This window comes from Bos grunniens, chromosome 4 (assembly GCF_055505025.1).
Source record: "Bos grunniens cultivar Pamir isolate PY7600 chromosome 4, Bosgru_T2T1.0, whole genome shotgun sequence".
Classification (NCBI taxonomy): domain Eukaryota; kingdom Metazoa; phylum Chordata; class Mammalia; order Artiodactyla; family Bovidae; genus Bos; species Bos grunniens.
Window position 1 is genome coordinate 43,553,462 of NC_141168.1, and position 15,269 is coordinate 43,568,730.

Genomic DNA, 15,269 nt, shown 5'->3' on the forward strand with positions numbered 1-15,269 from the left:
TTGATTTACTCCATAGACTGCTTACTAACTAGAAAAGGGTTATGCAAACCCAGAGGGTCTGGAACTAAATGGCTGTATTTCAGATGAAATGTGCAAACAGCTTTTAAATCACTTCAAGTGGAAACTCACACAATTCCAGACCCATTTATGAACCCCAGTAGAGGGTGTGTGCTATTTCCCTCCCAGTCAACACGTAATTCCTTAAATGAGACAACCAGCACAAGACTGTCATTCACGTTTCCGCATACTTTATTTGTTACAAACATACAATTTTTTAAATATAGACTGTAAAACTCCATTTGCAAAAGTCTGTTATTGTAAGGAGTGCACACCAGCAGTAAGGATTTTTTTTCTCTATGAGTTTTTCTGTCAGTTTTGCTAGTTAGTGGTAAATACGGGACCCGCCATTTTACAGACTGACTGAAGCTTTTGGCTGTATTCACATTGTTCTTTTGAAGCAGCCCTGCTCGTCTCAAAATTGACCGGAATCAGCTTCAACCTCCAGGCAGTGAGATCAACAGCCCGTCTAAACTATGCTTTTGAATGGTTTCCAGGAAGTATGAGTTCTGAATGGGTACTGCACTTCACGGATTTGTTTGAATTGCCCATGCAGCTGTGTTTGTTAAAGTGCATTCTTCTTTTAAAAAATAAGAGGAATAATCTTTACTCTTTAACCAAGGTACTTAAAAAAAATGAACTTTTTGGTCTCTCAGCAGATATTCCCAAATTGATCCTATCACTACAAATTTTAGTGTTCTATTTACAAATATTTATAGGGTAACAGGTGGAGGGGACCTTATAAAATTAAAGGTGCAGCTTCTCTTGAAGCAGAAATCAGTTCTACAAATTCATACATAGGAGTACACACTTGGTTTACAATGCACAAGCATTTGGATATTTACAGAGACTGAAGACATCCCCAAAAACCCTCTTTAAAGTAACTTCCAACCTAAAGTCTAGTTGTACATCTAGATCAGGAAGCTCTGTCTCCTGCTATCAAGATTTGGTTTTAATTCATTCTAATTATGTCTGTAGATTCTCTATGGGCAGGACATCAGTCCCAACTTTGGAATGAAGAATCATCTAGTCTAAGGAAGCCCCTGGTAGATCTGACTGGCAGTGAAGGTTACTATAGAAAGTGTATTATTTGGAAATATGTCAGAAAATGGACAGACTTCAAAAAATGGACTTGGGAAAACATCTGCATAGAGGTGCAAGACAGAATAAATACTAATCATTTTAGAACTTTAGAAAAAGAGAAGCCCAAATATACTGATAACCACAGTCATTATTCCAATTATTGATAATCAGTGGAAAAAACCTCAAATTTACTTGCCTGCTACTGTAACATGCACAGCTCTCAAGTATGCCCTGTACTTATTTAAAATCAGTTTCTGGACTTCTGCCCGATCTATTAGCTTCTAGGAATACAGGCAGCTTTTGAAACAGAAGTGACATGTAGGCTAGGAGAAAAGGGTTTATGCCTCATACCTGAACAGTTTAAGATGCAACTCTCAAATTTCTACAAATGTTTTTGTTTTGCAATTTTCTTTCTCTACCTGCAGTTATGTATGTCCTTGAAAAAGGGATTTTTAAAAGCGAAGAAATCTACCACTTGCCACTCTACTTCCAAATATGTATAATAAAGACTTTTTGAGCCAGCTTGATCTTATAATACAGGGCAAGAATGGGGATGAGAGTTTAAGAAATGAGACGATCTACATAAATTTTCTTGAAAGATTTACTCACTGATGTCTTTGAAGTAGGGAAGGAAAAAAACAAACAAACTCATGTCTTCTTCAATATGCTAGTGGACAATGAACTTGGATAGGTTTATTGCTTTCTTTCCAATACTCTGGGCCCACATTTCATCACACTAAAGGTATGATCAGCCCTCTCTTATCCATGTCAGTAGGCATTTTATATACATAATATGGGGAAAATGATATTTGCTCCTAGACTCAAAATCCCATGTTAATAAAGTAGTCATATTCTTTTATCAAACCATGTTAGAATCACCTACGGAAAAAAATAACATTTCTGCATCAAATAAAGCTTTGCCCTCCTGTAATTAGAAGTCCTATTAAGCAGTGACACTACCAATACAGCATTTACTGTTATTTTAACATGGCTTTACCTATCCCCATTGCAATGTCTAATTCAAGAGGCATGAGTTAATTTTCAAATGAAGAGTAAAAGATTGCAAATAAAGGCGATTACATTGATGGCATATTCCCTATTTCATTAGGAAATATAAAATACATTCATAAAGGTCTTAACTTGGATCAGGGGTACAGATATCAACTAGATATCAATTTCTAGATATCTAGAAATTACTAATGTCTTCATGACGCAATATTTTTCAAATTTAATTTTCATCCTGACAATTGGACCACATTTATTAAATAAGAGTCTGTTAAATCCATCAGTAATGAAACTAAGTTTTAAGACTGAGGGCTGCGAACAGCGACTTTAACTAAATAGCAGGTAAACATATCAAGAGAAGTCATCATTCAACAGTCCGCTCTCTCTTGAAGCTTCTGGGGGTTACCATTTGAAAATTAATGACTGTTTTTCTAGATTAAAAACAGGGGAAATGAGGTGATAATGTCCATTTCCACCTTATGCCTGGAATTCCAAATGGGCACTGTCATGTACTTTTGTGTCTATACATATATTTTTTAGGTAAATGTGGTTCTTTTTTTCTTTTTCTACAAACAATCACCACCCGCCCCCCCGCCCCATTATCCAGTTTATTCAACGGGAATAGTAACTGTTTAGGAAGACACCTAATCGATTTACAGTACTCTAAAACCAACCCTGAAAACTGGCAATTTCATTCATTTACTGTAACTTCAGTGCCGTATTGACAGAAAAAAAAAAGTTACCTTAAGGCTCAAGGGAAAGTAACTTATTAAATCGTGAATGCAGCATTGTTTACTCTCCCGTCCATTGGAAACTAGCAAAATGCATTCTAGATCAGTAATACAAACTTTCTAACATTAGCAAAGATTTCTACTTTTCTTATACAGAGTTAAAACAATATTCAAAAGCAAATTATCTAGGGGAGCCTGAGAAACCATGATCCACATCACACACAGATTCCATGTATTTCATGATCAAAAAGTGCTTTATCTGAGAAATATGTCAGGGCTAAAATGGAAATATACAAGGAAAAAAATCACTTGACACTTTCTCAAGTGAAGTACAAAATGGAAAAGGAGCAAAAAGATGGGAGGCGCTGCTCTTTGAACAGGCCTTATGCAGGTGACTTTTAGGGTATACTAAATTAAAATTGTTTTAAGAGTTAACAGTGGAATTTTACACCACTATATGTATTCTAAAACCTGAGATTGTACATCAAAGCAGTCTACTTTCTTATCAGAGCAATTCTGATACTTCCTAAAAATAGAAGACAACTCAATTGAATTAATAACTCCAGGGTCAAAAACATTAACTTTCCCCAATAAACAAGGAGACCGACCACATTAGATACCAAGAGTGCTACAGAATGCCTCTCGACAAAGAGTCATTTTTACATAAGCAAAAAGTCACTTCTCTCCTTCCCCTTCTCACAGATCAAGGCCACACTATTCTCAAATGAATATCTACTGAGAGATCAGCTGTGCATTGGACAAAGTACCATAACTGGGTTAAAAATGAAAACAAAATTTACAGTGAAGAATACCTATGTGCATGGCTTACACACTCAAGCTTCTCAAGTTCATCCACCTCAAGAGCAAGGTAGACACAAATGGGTAGTTACCTTTTAATACCTTGTGGAGAGCATATTCTACCCCCTGTAAAGCCAGTCAAGGTCACATTTAACAAAGCATTCTCAGCAACTATAGTGCCTGAAGTGTGCAGCCATTTACAGACCACTCAATATGAGGGCATTATTATAACCAGCCTCTTTTGCCCACAACCCTGCATTTTCAGATAAGCCAGGATAATTGTTTTGTTTTTTGAGAAAACTGAAGCTTGAATCTCTTAAAAGACCTGCAATTTATTGCAAAGTGATAGAGAGGTAACAGGGAAGCGTTAACAGCCTGCCTGCACCAAAGCCTCAATCATTTTGCAGTAAATAATTATGGAAAGTGACTTGACAAGTAGCCATGTGTGTATCACAGCTACAGTCATTTATACCACCTACATGCCTCCCGTAGTAACATAGGGTGTCTGGGTTTTTGGTTTGGTTTTCACTTTGATTTTTGGTGCCATATAGATTTACACTGTGTCCTGTGCAGCATATGCACTGGAAACTTTCTCCACTGACTAGAACTGCCATTCTACTTGAATGAAAGGTAGGGACAATAGAAACCAGAAGGCAAGAGTAGTATCTCATCACAAATTTTTGATCCTTCGATTTTGTTCTTAAAATTTCTCATGTCTGCAGCAGTTTGAGAAACAGACATTCTACCAATTCTCCGAAAAAGAATTTTAGTTTCCCACTTCTCAGGAATATGACTGTTTTGAACACATGATTAGCTGGGATGTTTGCCAAAGTTGAAAAACAGTCCTAAATCACTGTTCATAGTAGCGGCTGAAAGACAAAACACAAAATTGCTTTCCCATAGTCTGTATAATGCTATTTTCTGACTGGAATTAACAAAGATCATTTCCTTTAATAGGCAGTATTTATGAATGAGTTCTGAAAGCCAGCCTGTTAATATCACTTTGTTTAACAAACCACACACTGAAAGTGTAGTCTGTGCTTTGCAGATTTCTATTGTCCCTAGTACTGAATGAGGATCAGTGAATGCTACAATTAATCCACATCCTCCTGTAATCTTCCTGCAGTGAGAAGAGAGGCCATGAACCACCCCTGCAGGAGAAACAAACCTTTGAGATTGGTTAAGACTTAAAAACCCACCACTATGACATTTACCATTTAATCTTACATAGGCAGGTCAAAATTTTAATATAAATTACTTTTTCCAACACATAGCTTATGCATTCTTTGCTCCTTTTTTTGGAGGATTCTCAAATTGATATCTAAAGATTTACATATGATATATTACTGTTATATGGTCTAATGACTAAGAAAATTTCTCTGGTAACCAAAGCTGATGCCATATATGGTAGTGTTCTTGGCATATACTCTATATGCCTCAGACCACTTCCACATTCTTTCTATTCAGCTAATTATAGCTTAGTAGCCACTGGTGAAGGATTGTGAAGACCCTGTCATTTCTACAGAGTAGAAAGGCAAGGCTAGTTGCTGCAATTCAGCCAAACAAAAAGAAAAGAAAAAAGAATAAACCAACCCCTTAAAAAGGAGAGGTACTGCACCTTTGCAAAATTGAACTGGCTCACTGCAGCTGAGCAACAGAACCACCACTGAAGCAGGAAAACAAGTTGGTCTATACAGGAATTATACATGTTTTGAAAATGAAAAAGTTACAGCAATCAACTAAGAGCTGCAACTTTAATCTTCATTGCTGCCTCAGAGTTTGAAACTTATAAACAGTTTATGCAAACCTAATAATGCTATCTTCTCAGCCCCTTTACTAAAACTATTTAGGGATTTGTTCTCCGCAGCAAAGAAATAAACACTCAAAACACATAGGTAAATACAGCAGGACATTATTGAAAACAGCTGCCTTGTAGTACAAAATACAGTACAAGTATACAGATGTCATTAAAACATCAAAAATACTATTGCTCCCATACAATTTAGGAAACATTCTTTGCAACGGAGAAAGTTGTTTTTTAAAAAAGAAAAGCTTAAAAAAAATCTGTTTAAAAAGTCTACTGTGGATGATGAGTAGAGAAATAGTCTGAAAAGGGCACCAATATTTGTGGCTCTTCCACTTTTTAAAAACAAAAACAAAAAAATCTAAGATCAATGATATTCTGAATCAAACCTAATTTTTTAAAAAAGCCTAATTTTATATACACAATTATTCCCTCCCTCTCAGCCACAATTCATGAAAACGACCTTTTTGTATATTACTTATTTCCCAATAAATACAAAAAGATTGTAGGTTGAATAATACCAAAATAAGATAATAAAAAGGTATGCAATAAATTAAAAGGCAGCTCAAATAAAGGGCAGGCATGCAGTTTAAAAAAAAAACGAAACTAAGATTGTGGAGGTGGGGTTACTTGCCTCCTTGTTGAGAAGGTGTCGCACAAAGTATACCTGAAAACTTTGGAAAGACCATTAGCTCCCATTCAATTCAAAGTTACCTAGGTCTATGACACTTCTAGGAATACCTTTTGATGGGGTGGGATTAACTTGATTAGTAAAAATCATACTGAAAATCCATTTAAAATATAGAAGAGGCGATCCTTGAAAACCCCAACTTTTATTCTTGAAAGACAGCTGGATAAACTGGCAAAAGCCAGTTTGTTGAAATTTCAAGATGGTATAAAAATGCTTCCAGGATATAGTCAGCATATTCACGTTCATTTCAGCTCCATTCAAATGGATTTCAGCTTCAAAGGGCACGCTGCTTGAATCACTCATCCATCATTTGCCAACTTTGATTGTGAGGTACTGATACAATGGACCAAGTTCTTAAAAATTTATTTTAAAAGAATAAATGATGCTGGAATTCTGGACCTGAGGATTTTAGTATTTGAACAAATCCACAGATTAAACTGAAGGTAGATGACTTCAGTTTTGGTTACTTCCAACTTTTCTGTGTGGACTTATATTCCATTAAAGCTCAGGCTTGTAGCCACAATGTTCCTTTTGTAAAGATGTCCAAGTTTTATGGTTTAAAATCCAGCCAACCAGTGGCCGAAACAGCCGAATTAGCCATAATTCACTGGCTCACACGGTGGAGCCACGGGTATCTGGCTCTCATTCATATCTAAGCCATGACCTCCATATTTGGAGATCGGGGAAGAACTTTAGTGAGCAGCAACCAATCCACTCAAACAGTTTTCCTTGTGCTTTATGCCTGATTTCTTATTGTGCCTACCTCAGCAACCCCCAATGTAAAACTGCTTTTATCTTTGAAAAAAATCTGCCAACTTCCAAAACATTATAGTAAGGGATTCTAGTTCAAGGATTGACATCTGAATCCATTTGCATCCCGGAAAATAATTCTGCAAAGACAAGACACGGGCCTTGGTCCAGGTTCTATGCAAAACCATTTAAAAATGGATCCAATTTGTTTCTGTCCCTGGTGGCTTCTTTAATTCTTATTTTGCCCTGTCTATGATTATGTAAAGTTGCATTCCTTTTCATGAAACTTGTACCCTCAGGACTGGGTAACTGCAAAGGCCTCTCTCTTCACAAGAATTCCATGAAGATCTAGATCCAAAACGCTGATTTCAATGGAGGTGAAGGGATAGACACTGCAACAATGAGGTCTAGAAAGATCTTTAGATCAAGTTACCCAAATATAACACAAATTGAGCTGTCATCAACGGGTCTGGGTAACTGATGAGGTGTTCCTTGGCCAGCGTGCAAGGATCTATCCCATCCAGGGTTATCCTGATGGATTTAGGAACCTTAGCTGGGAAGGAAGAGAAGCTGAGACTTCTGCTCAGGTGAGGAGACGCTGTTGTCCTCTCTTTGCAGATTACTGTCAATTCCTTGGAACTTTACTGCTTTTCTCTAATTGTCCTGTTTTCTTACGGTTATTTCTCTTAATTAACTATATTATTTAAAATTTTGTTTTCCCCCTCCGGGGCCTCCCTTGCTTCCCCTCCACTAGCTCACTGGGGATGAACAGGAAGGGGAATTCTCTAGCCAAGGAATGGGTGGTGGGGTGGGGAGGCCCGTAAGGGAGGAAGCCGCGAGTTTCAATCCTCATCCACCTCCTCTCCCTCTGACTCGTCCCCGCCGCGTCGCTCATAAAGCTTATCCCTCTGCCGCTCCTGGATCTCTTTCATCTCATCCGCATATCGGCAAAACGCGCCCCCGAACTTGCCCCAGGCCTTGAAAGGGACCGTGATGGCGTTGCGGTAGGACGGCTTCACCTCGCTCACGCGCAGGAACACTCCGTACTTGTTACAGCCCACGTCGAAGAAGAAACGCTTGGAGTCCACCGTGATGGAAGTGCCTTCTGGGAGCTCCCCGTACAGGCCGCCCCCAGGGCCTCCGGCGCCGCCGCCCGGGCCCCCCGCCAGCTCGTCATCCTCGCCGCCGTAGTCGTCGATGAGCTTGGCCAACGCGTCGCGGAACTCTATGAGGCCCTGCGCGGGCAGCGCAATGGTCTGGCCGCTCTGCAGGCCGCCGGGTCCTGGGCCACCGCCGCCGCGGTTGACCGTCTGGCGGATGCGCAGGAAGCGGCCGCGCTGGTTTTCCTTGAGGTCCAGGTAGTACTTGCGGTTCTCGCGTACCAGGAACTCGCTCTTGAGCGCGCGCCGCGGCCCACCGCCCTCCTCGGCGCCCGCCGCCGCTGCCACTTGCTCCGGGCTGCTGGGGCCCAGCTGCGCGTAATGCTCGATGAAGTCGCCCAGGTAGTCACGGAACTCGGCGGCCACCGCCATGGACAGCGTAAGGCGGCTCTTGGAGCCGCCCGCGCCCACCTCGGCGATCTTGAGAAAGCGGCCTTTGGCGTTCTGCTTCACATCTAGGTAGAACCGTTTGTTTTGGATGTCCAGCCGCTTCGAGGCCAGCTCCTGCGTCTCCTGCTCGCCGCCGCCGCGGGACGCGGGCTGGAAGCCGCCGGGCCCGCCACCGCCGCGCTCGCTGCCGCTGTCGCCGTCCGCCATCTTCTCGGCCGCCGCCGCCGCCGCCGCGCCCAGGCCGCCGCCCGCCGCCCGCCGCGCTCGCGCCCCTGCCCTCCGCCCTGCGGCTCGCTCTCCCGGGCCCCCCAGCCTCGCTCGCCGGCCCGCTCACGCGCTCCCGCTGTTCATCGCCGGCAGCCACCGCCGCCGCCCCCCCATCGCCCCCGCGCCCCGCCCCGCCACTTCCGCCGGGCCAGCTTCCGGCGCGCGCCTCCGTGACGCCGCCCCGCCCCGCCCCGCCCCGCCCCCACGTTCTCGCTGCCGGAAGCGCCGCGCAAGGCGGCGGCTGCGGGGCGCAGGGTAGTGACGTCACGGGTCCGCGGGGGTCTGGGGATCCTGGAGACCCAAACTGGGAAGGAACTCTGGAAGCTTACGGGCGACGGAAACAGTCTGCATCTTGTTTGTGGTGGTGGTTTTACAGATAGCCGAAAGTGATTCAAACTACGCTTTAAATAAATGCGGTTTATTCTAGGGAGATTATACCGGACTACAGTTATTATTTACGAAAGAGGAATTAAAGGGAGGAAGATGTTGGGGTACTCAAAACAAAACTAACCTAATAGGATTGCTGTATAAGAATCCGTGAGTGATATTTAGCATAATGACTGAGTTATAGTGAGTGCTCAATAAATACGTACTCTTAGTTCGTGGAATACTGTACATAGTGCCTGGAACATGCTTGGTAACATCATCATCACCGTCTCAGTGGCGTAAGATAAAATGATGGCCTGAACTAAGTAGTGGTAGTGGGGATGGAGTTTAGGAAAGGAGTTAATTTTTATAAAGCACGTACGTACAGGGACTGGTAACCGTTTTACACGTTAACTTGGAAGAATACTTGTTTCATGTGTTACATTGTGTGGAGAAACAGGAATGGATTTAAAAAGTGAACAGTGGGACTTCCTGGTGGTTTGGTGGCTGAGATTCCATGCTCCCAATATAGGGGGCTAGATCCCACATGTTTCAACCAAGAGTTCACTTGTGGTAACTAAAGATTTCAATGCTGCAACTAAGACCGGCAACAGCCAAATAAAGTGAAAGTGAAAGTCGCTCAGTCTTGTCCTACTCTTTGCAACCCCATGGACTGTACAGTCCATAGAATTCTCCAGGCCACAATACTGGAGTGGGTAGCTGTTCCCGTCGCCAGGAGATCTTCCCAACCCAGGGATTGAACCCAGGTCTCCCGCGTTGAAGGCGGCTTCTTTACCAATTGACCCACCAGGGAAGCCCAGCCTAATAAATAAATATTAAAAAAAAAAAAAAGTAAAATGTGTATCTTTTGATGGGGGGAGGTGTGTGCTAAGAGTCATTCTGCCTGGGTCTGAATCCCATACTAGTTGTGAGGTTTTGGGTACGTCAATTAACCTCTTAAGCCTTAGTTGCATAACTTGTTAAATAGGAATAATAGTAACTATCTTGTGGAGTTGCTATAAGAATTAAGTGAGATAATGCACATAAAGCACTTCACCTGGCACAGAAGAAGCACTCCCCAAGTTTTTCTTTTTCTTTTTTTGGATGTGTCATGAGGGATATTACTTCTCCAGCCTGTGTTCCCTATACTGGAAGTTCTGAGACCTAACCACTGGGCAGCCCCTCCCCAAGTGTTTAATCACTCTTCATCCTGATTCATAAAAAAGACCCAAACAAACAAAATTAGAGTAATACCTCTCAACTAAACACAGAAGAGTCCAGGGGAAAGCATCATATTTGGGGTCTTGAACATTTCAGTCTTGGAGTGAATTTGGACATATGAAATCCCTAGGGAAGAAATCTGATGTCAGGCATCACTTAACCTTCATAAAAGATGTCCATGAAGCTCCTTCTCTAATTTCTTGCTAACCAAACCACTTTCTGCATAGGGGACCCCAACACTCAGTTCATGTGAAGGACTTTCTACCCATATATTCATTCCTTATCAGTTCAGTTTTAATGTCAAATCCTATTTAATGAGTTAGACACATTGCTTTATTTCCTTTTTTTGTCTGTGCTGTGCGGGATCTTAGTTCCCCAACCAGAGATGAAACCTGTGCCCTCTGCATTGGGAATGCAAGTTTTAACCACTGGACTACCTGGGAAGTTCCTGCTTTGTTTCCTTTGAAATTTCATTCTTGGATTTTAAGCTTAGCATCTTCTCCCTTTTTATCTATTTGAAAATTATACATTTTCCAGACTTTTTACAGTTCAATTTTTAATAGGTGTGATTATATCATATATTTTTATTTCATCTTTAACTCTAGTTTATCTTGAATACATTTTGGTGAATAGTATCAAGTGAAGAATCTAAAAAATTTCCTTCAAATGACCAATTGTCCCAGTACTATTTATTAAATAACCCTTCAAGGACAGATCTCGACAGGTGGAGATGAATGTAGGTTATTTTGGGCAGAGGGAACATGTGTTCCCAGATGGTGAAAAGTCTAGTTTGGCTGGAGCCCAAAGTCTGTGAGGAGTGGGTGGTGAACAAAAGAGTTGGAGGCAGTTAAACCTGGGCCCAGTGGGGAGGCCTTCACATGTTGGCAGGAGACTGGGCTTGAGTTGAGGGGGAGCCCCTGGAGCTATGTGAACAGGAGTGTGACAGAGAGGAGGTGACCATGGCAGAGGATAGCATGGATGGGCTTAGTCAGGAGGCAGCAACCACCTGGCAGACCCAAGCCAGCGGGGGCTGGATGCAGCTGATTGAGTGAGAAGGAGCCACTGGGGCTTTGAGGACATGAGAAAGGACCAGATTTAAAAACTGGATGTGTAAACGGGGGAGAAGAGTGAAGGGTGGTTTTAGAGTGTGTGTTCTGAGTGACTGCTCTCGAGGCTGTTGTTTGAGATGGTAAGAGCACTGATCTAAGACTTCAGAGATTCAGATGCTGCAAATGTGAGGTTTTCCTCCCCTATGAAATTCACAATAGACAGGACCCAACAGGAAGAACTGCTTTGATGCATTTTTGGAATACCAAATTCTTCCCTGGGAAGTTTATTACCTCTTGGTGGCCTTAAGCACTTGTTGGGACTGCCTTTTGGCAAATCCAGCATGAGTGAGTGTGAATCTTAAGTACTGGCATGTGAAGTCTGAGCAGCCAGCTGGGTGCTGGGCAGGGAGTGTCCAAGCAGCTGTGGGACCCAGAGAAGCAGAGTCAAGACGAGGGGCACCTGTGGAAATGCTGGTTTGGGAGCTGCCAGCAGACAGCATGGATTTGACATCAGCTCCCAGAAGGCCGCATAGAGAAAACAAGGACAAGTGAGAAAGATGGGGAGAGAATGAGGCCAGGGGTCAGGTGTCACAGTTCACACTGAACCTGACAAACGTTTCCTGCCCGTCCTAGAAATAGGTGGAGAATCACACAGCTCTTAAGGAGTGGAGCAGAGGCTGCAGCTCAAGTCTCCAATTCTAAATTCTGTCTTTGACGCTGCCACCTTGGGGGAGAGCATGGAAGCCATATGTCACATTGCTAGCGAGGGCAGGACTATGGGTTCAAGAGCTGCCCGGGTGACAGAGGGGATTGTGTGTGTTAGTCGTTCAGTCGTGTCCGACTCTTTGTGACCCCGTGGACTGTAGCCCATCAAGCTCCTCTGTCCATGGGATTCTCCAGGCAAGAATACTGGAGTGGGTTGCCATTTCCTCCTCCAGGAGATATTCCTGACCCAGGGATCGAATTCGCGTCTCTTATGTCTCCTACACTGGCAGTTGGGTTCTTTACTGCTAGTGCCATGTGGAATAGTAACCAACAAAGAAAAGCATGAACCTGGAGATGGGTATAGGAGGTGTGGCTGGGCCATGGGAGGCAAGAATCTGTCCTTTTGCTCATGATACCAGGGAGAGTGGAGGAGAGACACAGGAGCTTCTGGTGGACAGCAGAGAAGCTGGAACTGTTCCTGCGTCTGCTCCAGTGCCCAAGAGCGAGGCCATATGCCAAGAAGGAGGCCGAGAAGACCTATGAGGCTTGGCTGGGATGAGAATCCCTAAACAGCTCAGGATCCTGCTAAGACCAGGGCAGAAGCACACTGTCTCCAGCCACTTGGAGCAGCTTGGAGGCTGAGCAGGAGGCAGCAGATGGCAGTGAGCCTTGCCAGGGCTGGGGAGACCTGTGAGTCAGGGGGGTAAGGGGAGGAGGCTGGGGGCCAGTGTCCTCAGATGGCCAGAGCCTTCTCCTGGTTTCAGGCCAGGAGAAGGAGAAAGGGGTCAGACATTGTAGGTCACGCCTTTGTTTTTCTATTACTTTTTCCTATTATGCTTAAAGTTGAAACTCAGAACAGTTGAGGAATAGTCCTTCTCACCCAGATCCCCCAAATGGTACCACATTTGCCTCATCACCTCTCTTTCTCTAGTTTTTATTCCTCCTGAACCATTTGAGAATCACTTGTGTGATGCCCTTTAGCATCTGTTTCCCAAAGCAAGGATTTTTCTCTTGCCTAACCAGAGTATAGTGATCAAAAACAAGAAATGAACACAGTGAGGTGGGTGAACCTAGAGCCTGTAATACCAAGTGAAGTAAGTCAGAAAGATGGTACTGATGGTCCTATTTACAGGGCAGCAAAGGAGATGCTGACATAAAAAACAGACTTGTGGACACAGTGGGGAAGGAGAGCCTGGGACGAATTGAGAGACCAGCATTGAAACATGCATTACCATATGTAAAGTAGATAGCCAGTGGAAATTTGCTGTATGATTCATGGAGCTCAAATCTAATTCTGTGTGACAACCTAGAGGGGTGGGATGGCGATGGGAGGTGGAAGGGAAGTTCATTGACAGACTTGAGTCAGATATTGCCAAATGTCCCAATTATGTCCTTTGTAGCAACAGAAGATCCCATTGCATCCAGGGGGCCCTCACCCTTCCTTGTTTCACTCTGGAGCTGCTCCCGCCTCTGCCTGTCTGTGTCCTTGGCATTGACATATCTGAGGGGTGAAGGGGCCTTATTTCATAGACTGTCTCCCACTTTGCATCGGGAGGCACTTCTCAACCTCAGTCTGAATGCATGTCCTTGCCCTGGCTAACCTAACTCCCCACAGCAAGCGAAGTGCTGCCCACCACCTAAATGAGCCCTGGTGCCAGAGCAGGGGGGAAGATGAGGTAGTAGAAGATTCCAGAGTCAGCAAGGAAGGCAGGAGAGACTGGGTGGGGGTGGGGAGTCAAATGTATTCGTGGTCAAATCTGTAGCGGCCTTTTTGCTGTGAGCTGCTCAGAAGCCGCATGACCTCCTGGCCTGTTCTGTCCTTTCCCATCTAGAAGGAAAAAAGGGAAGAAGGTGAACTTAGCAGAATCCAGTGTGGAGGGGCGCCATCCCTGAGGGCATTGGCACAGTGATCCCCAGACAGGGCACCCAACCTTGCAGATGCATCTCAGCTGATGCTCTGGGCCCAGAAGTCGGCTGGCATGTGTTGAAGTCTCCAGGGATGTTTTCTTGAGTTTGGGTGTCTGGAAGCAGTTGTGTTCTTCTAGAATAATCTAAAGAGATCACTGCATCCAGCCTGGGAAGAAGGCCTGCACCTGCTGTTTATTCTAGGGATTTTTGTCTTCCAAGAGGTAGAAAATCAATTCCTTGCATTGGTGTTGGGTTCCAAGGGGTACCGTTTCTCAGCCTTGGGACTTAACTCAATAGCCTTCCCCCTCCCTGATTTATAGCTTCTCTTGACCTTAAAAAAATAAAACCTTTGTGGCACTCCCAGAGGCTGAGAGACTGCTTTTCGCACACCCGTCAAGCTTATTTATCTCACATCCACCACCTCCCACGTAGCTCCCTGAGTCCCAGGAAGAGCTATGTGTTCTTTGGAATGTGGCAGGCCTCCACTGTTTCACTCCTGCTTCCCAGCGGTGAGATGTGTGCAGACCATTCAGTGGTGCAGCTGGCACACGAGGGCCCCAAACGGCCTTGCCCTGTGAGTGTAATTCATGGATGTGACTGAGCTTCCTCCAGACCTCTCCTCCAGGCTCCATGTTCTGCAGAGACCCGGTGTTGAGTTGAGAGACCATGAACATAAAACCCAGAGGGACTTTCATCTTTCTTTAGGAGGTACATTTGTTGGACAAGAGAGTTGATATCCCAAATACAACTATTGTAAAAAGGAACAGCATCCCTAAAATAGAAGAGTCGGAAAATGTATCAGCTGGCGATGGATAAGCAGGTCTGAGGAGGCTGTAACTCAGGTCACTCGTGTTTGAACCCACTCACACCCTAAGTAGCAGGGAGCTGGCCTCCTCAGTGACAGGGGGATATGAAGGGCCTCCTCCCAGCTGTCCTAGTGGCTCAGCTAGAGCCAGCTGTGCCCACAAAGCCTCTAGTCAGGACTCTTCTCCCAGCTGCCATGGGGAACAGGTTTGCCCTTTCCAAGCACCCTTAGGTCACTTGTGGTCTTTCCATGGAGCCAGCCAACAGCCATCTGTTCTGCTTCTCATTTCATCCAGAAAATCCCAGTGTTCTACCCCCCTGCTCTTAGGGGTTCTGCTTCAGCCTCCTCTGTATCTTCCAGAAGGCTGTCTTGCTCTGAACCGGGCCCCTGCTGGGTTCCTCCGCCTGCCCTTCATTCAGTTAGACAATGACTGGCGATGCCCAAGTCCATGCTGAGCACAAGCAAGGCCATATGGAAGG

The 15,269-nt window shown here is 44.1% G+C and overlaps 1 protein-coding gene across 1 annotated transcript; it reads right to left on the reverse strand.

Moving 5' to 3' along the window:
- Positions 1-231: 231 nt before the first annotated feature.
- Positions 232-8,860, reverse strand: PURB (purine rich element binding protein B). The gene has a single exon (XM_086396151.1). It carries the CDS (start codon positions 8,674-8,676, stop codon positions 7,762-7,764), a length of 915 nt encoding a protein of 304 aa, XP_086252277.1. The 5' UTR covers positions 8,677-8,860; the 3' UTR covers positions 232-7,761.
- Between the last annotated feature and the right edge of the window lie 6,409 nt (positions 8,861-15,269).

What these genes read in the sequence shown, in the direction of transcription:
- PURB (XM_086396151.1), bottom strand. Translation starts at nt 8,676, where the DNA reads ATGGCGGACGGCGACAGCGGCAGCGAGCGCGGCGGTGGCGGGCCCGGC.